The sequence below is a fragment of the Channa argus genome, chromosome 20 (genome assembly GCF_033026475.1).
Source record: "Channa argus isolate prfri chromosome 20, Channa argus male v1.0, whole genome shotgun sequence".
In the NCBI taxonomy this organism is placed as follows: domain Eukaryota; kingdom Metazoa; phylum Chordata; class Actinopteri; order Anabantiformes; family Channidae; genus Channa; species Channa argus.
In genome coordinates this window covers 16,802,947-16,811,653 of record NC_090216.1, presented here as the reverse complement: position 1 = coordinate 16,811,653, position 8,707 = coordinate 16,802,947, and the positions used below count along the sequence as shown (strand labels likewise).

The 8,707-nt window shown below is 43.0% G+C and overlaps 1 protein-coding gene across 1 annotated transcript in view; it reads left to right on the top strand.

Annotated features, from left to right (window-relative positions):
• Positions 1–8,707, top strand: part of pkd1b (polycystic kidney disease 1b) — a 30,023-nt gene continuing 21,316 nt past the window's right edge. Inside the window, exons 1-11 of the mRNA XM_067487961.1 lie at positions 1–159; positions 844–1,027; positions 1,110–1,318; positions 1,479–1,597; positions 2,086–2,233; positions 2,336–2,601; positions 2,704–3,468; positions 3,996–4,127; positions 4,255–4,430; positions 4,576–4,712; positions 5,003–8,673. Coding sequence (XP_067344062.1) covers positions 108–159; positions 844–1,027; positions 1,110–1,318; positions 1,479–1,597; positions 2,086–2,233; positions 2,336–2,601; positions 2,704–3,468; positions 3,996–4,127; positions 4,255–4,430; positions 4,576–4,712; positions 5,003–8,673 — 5,859 coding nt within the window. The 5' untranslated portion in view covers positions 1–107. The remainder of the gene's footprint in view (positions 160–843; positions 1,028–1,109; positions 1,319–1,478; positions 1,598–2,085; positions 2,234–2,335; positions 2,602–2,703; positions 3,469–3,995; positions 4,128–4,254; positions 4,431–4,575; positions 4,713–5,002; positions 8,674–8,707) is intronic.

Here is an 8,707-nt window from a genome sequence, read left to right as displayed (position 1 = left end):
CACACAGGATCAAGTGGCAGTGGTGAGGAAAAGATGGGAACAGTGATGGCGGTTCACTGATTTCCTCACACTCTCCTATGGTGAATATTTATTAACTGCTCTGCAACATGACACACACACTCTGGATCGTTTGTGTGTTCCTGATCACTGCAGCCGAAGGTGAGAAGATCCACTGTATCTGTATAGTTTAAATGTAAATGCTGTTGTCTTTCTCATGATCAGAGTTCAGAGACATGAACAAACCTCTTTAATTCATGACATTCATTTAGAACAGGAAGTGGTTACATTAACTTTTATTGCAATATTCTGTCTGTATGTGAATATGATAAATATACATTTACTTAATTGCAGCACCTTTACAATAATACCATCCTCTATGAAGTACACACATTTGAATAAACCCTAGACAGTATGTTTTCACAGTTTATAGTTTTATTAATTGTATGGTTCAGCATTGTTTGTTGACTTAACAAATATGCAATTTGCTGTTTTGATTCGACTATTTTAGCAGTCGAGGATGTGTGTATATTGTATCAGGCCTTTATAAAGGAGTCAAAGACACTGATTACATACTGTGAAAACTGTGTGTGTGTGTGTGTGTGTGTGTGTGTGTGTGATCAAAGAAAACCTGCAGAAACACATCTGCTGTTATTGCTTGTTTAGCATGTGTCCTCTGACAGTGAACTGCTGCACATAAAGTACTATTCAGAAGGAAATGATTAATTAGATTTGGTTAATTTATGCAATTTTGTGGCTGATGTGCTTATTGATTTGAAAAGTTACTTGTGTTGACAAATGAGTCCTCTTGGTTGGTGTCAGCTCAGTGTGATCATTGCTCTGCAGAGGACATTCCCTGTCCGGAAGGTGGTCGGATCCACCTGTCCAGTCTGCGATGTTATTGGCTCTCTGAGGCTGAATCTTCATGGTCCAAAGCCCAGGATTCATGCAGAGAATCTGCTCAGGAAGGAGACCTGGCATCTGCCCACAGTCTGGAACTGCAAAACTTCATCCGCCACTCGTTTCCAGTGTGAGTCCAGAGAACAGTCGTCGTTAAAAAACATTCATATTTGGTTATATTGACTCATAGACACATTTGTTTGTGTATTTAGGAAAACAACTGTGTGGGTATGGTTAAAGGGACTCGGACAAGGAGGGTCCGACCAGGCTGGCGTTGTGGAGTCATCGAGTCCTGCACTGTGGGCTGGAAGCAGTGAGGGGGGTGGGGGTTGCACTCAGATGGCTCTGGGAACACTGGGACAATGGAGGAGAGCACAATGTAGTGGACAATATGTCTTCCTCTGTGAGAAAGATCTAACTGGTGAGTAACACTTTAATACCAAACATTCACCAGTGATGTAGAATGTTGACAATATTTGCCACAGAGGACAATGCTCACATTTTAATTCCATGTGTGTGTGTATAGCTGAAATGATAAAAAACGTGTCTTTTAAGTATCAGCTTTTTCCCTCTTTATGCAGAGACGTTACCACCTATCGATGGTTACCTGACTGGACTGCCTCTAATGACCGGCATGTACATTCAGACCCAGATAAACCCACTTCTCAGTGTCCCGGACATTGGACAACACACAGTGGAGGTCAGTAAAGTATCTCGTGAAACACTGATTCCTGATACAAGTCAAAACAGGTGAATTTTTTGTACTTTTTTTTTCAGGCCTTACAACAAAAGCAGTTTGTCCTTTTTTCTCTTCTCACATCTTATAGACCTAGTTAACTGCTAATGAGCAGTTCTAGTACACAGGGTGGTTGAAATGGTCGAAAGAAGACCAACCAACATAATATTGTACAGAACATATGTACCTAATTATCTAATTATATATTATTAATAGTAATAATTGAGGTGCAGTTAAATTAAAATGGTAAAGAACTACTTTGCAGGGATTTGGGATATCTGAACAAAACTGTTGATGGACTGGTTGTCCAATCGGTGTTGGATATTATCACTGATTTAATATTCAGTTTGCCTGTTTGAGGCACCCAAAAATATGTTTTTCCTTCCTCTGTGCTTGAGTCAGGCTACTTTGGGCTCATGGTTTATTGGATGGTTCTTCTTTCACGCCCACAGATGCAGCTCTTCCCAGGTTTGTGGTTCAGTCATGCAGGTCAGTTAGTAAAAGTGGACCTGGTGGTCAGGCCCAGCACACTGTCCTCTCTGGCCCGGGTTCAAATCCTCCGACCCTACTGCGATCCCAACCACCACCTTGTACCTCCAGGTACGGCACATAGTTACTAAAAAGAATTGTTTGAAAGCTGGATTGTACTGATTTACTTCCAGTACGATCCAGCTGCTGTTCAATCTCCTCTTTGCTCGTCAGGTTGCAGCTCTCTCCTTAATCCATTTAGCTGCTGCTCAGCAGTTCCATTGTGTAACACCACAGGGGGCTGCAGCATGGGTCAGTACTGGTGCCACCTACTGGAGGCTTGTGTGCCCACCACCAGTCCTTGCAGCCCCTATGACTCTGCAGCAGAGTTCCGGGGCTTTGCTTTACCTCCCAGGTACCTTGAAAATTCACCCTACTACCACATGGTGGCAGACCTGCCTCTAAGAATAAACCCCAGCTCTGAACCTGAAATTATGAGTGTGAGTTACCTTTGTTGCACATTATCATCCTGTAGTAACTGTGAATGAATCATATGTCTCCTCACAAGTTATAATAAAATAGTCTTGTATTTTCTGTAACAGCTGCTTCTTTCAGATCATGAAATCATGGTGTACCCTGATGACATTGTGGCCATACAGCACACTCGTGATTCTGGAACATTCCTCCATTGCTTCAACAGGGAGGCCTCCATAAACTCCCCTTGGCGTCAGAGTTACCTTTCTCTTAGGGGGGCAGAGTGGGAAGGCTGGTGGAAGGGAAGCCTCATTTCACTGTCCCAAGGAGGCCAGTGGGTGGACGGGGTGGTGTGTGATCTAAGGATGCTGTATGTGGACAATCTTCACAGAGGGACTAAGCATGTAGATGTCTTTGGCTTCACCCATACAGTCCAAACCACAGTCCCAGATGTCAGAGCTCTGACTACAGGTCCTTTTCCGAATCTGGGATCTAAATTTAGGCTTCATTTGATCCATCCCCGGCCAGATAAAAAGAACCAGATTCATGTCCAAATAAACTCCCCAACACTCATTGTGGTAAAGGTTTTTTCTGGAGAGACAGCCAGGAGCTCATGGTCAGCCCCAGTTTTGCAGTCTGGGGTCCCCTTTAGTCCTTCTTGCCCAGAGGAGGTGATTCAGTTTTGGCCTGGATGTAATACACAGTTCAGTGAAGCCTGGTTCTCCTCTGTGACTCTGGTGTCACCCTCAGTGGGGGTTCAGACTATGAACATCAGTGTGTCGGATGCAATGAGCTCAGAGAGTGTGAGTGTGAAAGTCTGCAGCTATGAGGCAGTAACCAGACTTAGTGTTGAGCCACATGGACTCTGGAGGATGCTGGTAGATATGTCACAGGTAAGAATGCACAAACAAACCTACAACAAATGCATTTTATATACTTAAGCAAATATTTTTTTTCCAGCTGAAGAGATAGAAATGTCAGACCATTACTTGGTGAAATATTTGACATTTTAGATTTGTGCACCTATTCATGGCTACTGACTAATACTGTGATTGCTGCAAAATGGTGCACATTCATGAATGCTTTCAACAGATCATGTTTCATTTTCCTGCAGTGACACTAAGAGTTCCAATTTGGAGTTTTCAGTGAATGTCTTTTTTGTAATGCAAATCCATGTTGCACACAGGGTGGTGTGTAATAAATGTGTTGATCCAGCATAAGGTTGCGAGATAAAACATTCCCATCGACTTTTACTGTAGGCTGCAGTGACATGCTAAACAACATGGTAAACATGGGAAAGCATAGGGCACACTAGTAATGTAGATATTGTGTCAAAGAAATGTGGATATGGAAAACTGAGATTTTGCAAAAGGGCATATTCTTTCACATTGGTATCTTCTTTATGGCTTGTACATTGTAGTCATTTGCAGCCAAAGTGGAGAGCGGTTCTTCCATAAAATTCACGTGGGTGATTGACAATCTGGAGAAGTTTGCTTATGAAGGCGAAACTTACAGTGTACTGTTCAAGAAACCTGCTGAGTACAAGCTCAAGGTAAAATATCCGATTTAAATTTGTGCTTGTGTCATGATGTGCTACTCAATTTACAGTTCTGTGTGATCTTATTTCAGATTCCCCCCCCCCCCCCCCCCCAAAAAAACTAAACTTTCTATTACTTTAGGTAACAGCATCCAACCCTGTGAGCTCCCTGAGCCAGCTGATCGTCCTGACTGTTGATGAGAGTATCCCACTGGCTGAGCCAGAGTTTCTGTTTGTCAAGGAGGTTGTAGCAGTGAATTGCACACATCTCTACACCCTGAGGGTCAAAGTCGATGTCTCTTTGCCAGTTACCTTTAGGTAAAGCATTGCATTTTTCATGAATGACTCCCAAGAATCCCCATCTACTTTTGACAACAAAGTCTGACACTTGAAACGTACAGTTTCTGTATAATTGTGTTTTTCTTGGCTAATTCCTCATTTACATGTGGTGTATTTAATGCAGGTGGGATTTTGGAGATGGCAGTGCCAATGTGATCCACACCCACTCCGCTCCATGTCAGACCATGGTAGGGCTTAAGGATAGAAGAGTGAAGCAGGTTTATGTCCAAGACTCAGTGAACTACACATTTTCCCTCCCAGGTAAACAAACCAATTATAGGAGTGCTAACCAATATTTGGGATGAAATAATGCATAAATTGTGAAATATGTCGAAGCCACAAATAATCGTAACATTTTCCATGAGTGCTATGGAGCATCCCAGCATCTTTTGGCTCAATGTTTTGGTTTTAGGGTCTGCAACTTTACTTCTTAAGATTACGCTTACCACTGTTTTCTGACTAAATGTATGGTTTGATAGACATTCTGCTGTGTACCGGCTATTTAGCCCATTAAAGTAAAACCTTTTTTACTGTGTGTTTGTTCAATACAGATGACTACATACTTTATGTCAAAGTCGTCAACCAAAATGACAACACTGATGCATCTGTGAAGATAAACGTCCGCCCTCACTTAAGTCATCTCCACATTTCCTCTGACCCTCTGGTGCCCTTCATTAAACAGGCACTTCTTCTGGAAGCTGCGACAGAACCCTCCACCTATTCTGTCCTTTACACATGGGACTTTGGAGATGGCTCCAAAGCTGTCCAAGGCGTCAACCATAGGGTCAGCCATGCCTTTGGATGTGCTGGGGTTTATAACATCACAGTTTGTGCTAACAACACTCTTACTGCCCTGACCACTTGGTTCATGGTCGAGGTAATGGAGAAAATCTCTGGATTAACCATCAGTCACAATGGACCCAGTGAACTAAGCTCTGCTACAAATTTTAGAGCTAAAGTTGCCACGGGTACCAGTCTCGTGTGGAATTTTGATTTTGGTGATGGTTCTCTGCAGAAAAACCATACATATGGTTCAATCTCTCACATCTATAAGTCTCCAGGGAACTTCACAGTAGATGTAACTGTCTCAAATTCTGTCAGCAAAGCTCGGCAGTCAATTACTGTAGAGGTCTATAGACTGGCTGTTAGTGGAGTTCTCCCTACTCAGTGTGTCATAAATGGAAAAGACATACAGCTGACTGCAGTGGTGAACGGGAACATATCTATTCTGACTTTCCATTGGCAATTTGGAGATGGATCGCCTTTGATTGTAGTTACAGGACAGTCCACAATCCTGCATCCATTTCCAAGCCAAGGGGTTTTTCATGTTAGCTTGACTGTGTTAAGTTCCATTACATCTGTATCATTTAATACAAGTATATGTGTTGAAGCATCAATAACCAACGTGATGGTGAAGCCATCACAGGATGTAGTGGCAGTGGGGGATGAGGTATGCTTCAAGGTGTTAATATCCCCTCAACAGATGACAGGCTACCAGTTTAAGTGGTTTGGCAACTACACTAGTCTCCCTGGCGTAACAGAAAACTCTCAGAAGTGTTTTGTCTTTAAGCATGAAGGTGTTGAAGAGGTATCGGTCCTTGCAAGTAATAATGTCAGCAACAAAACAGCCAAAGCTAGTATCACCGTTCAGAAACCTGTGAGTATGTTGTCTGTGGTGCACGATAGTCAAAGTGACACACTGACCGTCAATACAGTCGTATCATTTTGGGTTACTAACTGCACCGGTAGCAATGTGTCCATGCTATGGGACTTTGGAGATGGCTCCCCTGTGGAGCACAAACACAATGTGTCCCATGTTTTTACTTTGAAGGGGCAATTCACAGTTACCGCTACAGCGTTCAACACAGTTAGCAGGGACTCTGTGAACCTTAAAGTGAATGTCGTGGTTCCCGTTTCAGACCTTTCACTTCGTACCAATCAGCCATATGCTGCTGTAGGAGAAGAGACTGTTATAACTGCATTTAGCAGTGCTGTGAGCAGTAACATCTACTACTGGACTGTGGACTCTATGAGTTCAACCAAACAAGGGACCTGTCAGTTTAGATTTATTTTCCCTAAACCAGGAGTGTATCAAGTGAGGGTTACAACCCAGAACATGGGGACTATAACAGAGGCAGCGATTTTAATTGAGGCCTTTGAAAGAATAGAGGGTCTCCATATTGAATGTCAGAGCATAACAAACATGAAGTATGTACCAACCCAAGAAGAACTGCTGTTTATTCCTTTAATTGCCAAAGGCTCCAATGTCTCTTATCACTGGTTTGCTGCACAGTACAGACTAAAACAGCAAGTTACTGGTGATAGAGAGGTTTTTTATATGGTTGCTAAAACTCCTGGCAGGATTTCAGTTCAACTAAGAGCCTCAAACAAATTGGGTGAAGCTACCAGCACGGTTTCTTTAGTGGCAGTGGAGCGTGTGACAAGTGCACACATTAAAACACAATCAAACAATGTGGCGTTAGGAAAATCTGTAAATATCTCTGTATCTGTGCTTACTGGGTCAGACCTACAGTACCTTTGGTACAGGGACGTGGATCCATCACCACTGCAGACACAGGTGCCCTTTCTTCTCCACACTTTCACAAGTTTGGGCCTATGTCTTGTCAAAGTTTCTGTTCAGAATATTCTCAGCCACAGTAACGACACCAAACTATTTGTTGTTCAGGAGGAGATCCAAGAGGTAGACTTCCAAATTGAAGGAGGGACATATCCATTTTATGTCAACACTAGTGCTGCTGTTCAACTCTGTGGGACAATTCGTAAGGGTAGTGGTGTGTTTTGGAACTGGAAAATTAGAAGTCCCACAGGCAGCTTCTTTAGTGCTAATAACAAGACCTTTAACTACACTTTTCTACATGCTGGCACCTATCAGGTGTCTTTGAATGTCTCCAGTAGAATAAATTGGCAGGTGGTTTCACACAGCGTCATGGTCCAGGACAGAATTGAAGGCCTTCGTCTAAAAATTAGTAAGTCTTTCCTCTGCGCTCAAGAAAAGGTTACTTTTATTCCTACTATCTCCAAAGGAAGCAATGTAAGCTTTTTCATAACATTTAGAAATAACGACTGGATTCATAGCCAGGACATTCTTGAAAGAAAATATACCACATCATGCCTTCCAATCGGGAGACATTTAGTTAGAGTGAAAGCATGGAACCAGGTTAGTAGCACAGAGGTGTCTAGCAACATACTCGTCTTGGAGGACATTCATGGTTTGCGATTTGTAAACTGCTGTTCTACTGCTCTAGAGGCACTAAAAGAATTTCAGTTCAAAGCAGAAGTTCAACGTGAGTCTCCAATGAACTACACTTGGATGTTCCACATGGCGGGGTCAGAGCCTACATGGCTTATGGGCCAAGAAGTGGTGTTTGTGCCAGCAGGAAGTGGATTGTTGTCTGTTAGTGTTGTAGCCAGCAATGGAGTCTGCTCGCGTATGCTAAACGAGACAGCTACAGTTGAGTGGCCTGTAAACATGGTCAAGCTCGTCTGTTTTTCAGAGAGAATATTTGTTGGACACACTGTCAGTTTTTCTGCAACAGTGAATGGAGGGAGTAACCCCAGATACCTCTGGGACTTTGGAGATTCCACTGAAGTGTTGGTGACAGAATCAAGTGCAGTCAATCATAAATATTACACTTCTGGGATATACAGTGTTATGGTCAAGGTTGTCAACAGTGTCAGCCATGTGTCCACAAAGCTTCACATCAAGGTGGAGGAGCTCCAGTGTTCAAGCCCTCAGGCCACCCTCATCCAGAGCCAGTCGACTATCCTCAGGTCTAGACCAAGTTTCTTCGAAGCAAGCGTGATAATTAACTGCACTGCTTACAGGACCATGTACCTGTGGGAGATTTTCAGTGAGTCAAATTGTATCAGTGGCAACACGGATTCCTCTGGGAACAGAGTCATTCTTAGTGCTCAGGTGGACAAAACCTCAACATTGCTTTTACTCCCGAAAAATGCTCTCGATGTGGGACAATATTGCTTAGTATTTACGGTTTCACTCTATGGAAGTCCTTTATTTGTCCAAAGAAACACAAACGTTACAGTTGTCCACTCCCCACTGGTTGCAATCATCAAGGGAGGCTCACACAGACTGTGGTCCTGCCTCAGTGACCTCATCCTGGATGGATCCGAGTCCCAAGACCCCGATGTAGAAATAGGAGTTGAGGATACGCTGCAGTATCACTGGTCCTTCTTTATCCTGGTAAAAGTGTTGTGATGTTACACCAATATTGGTG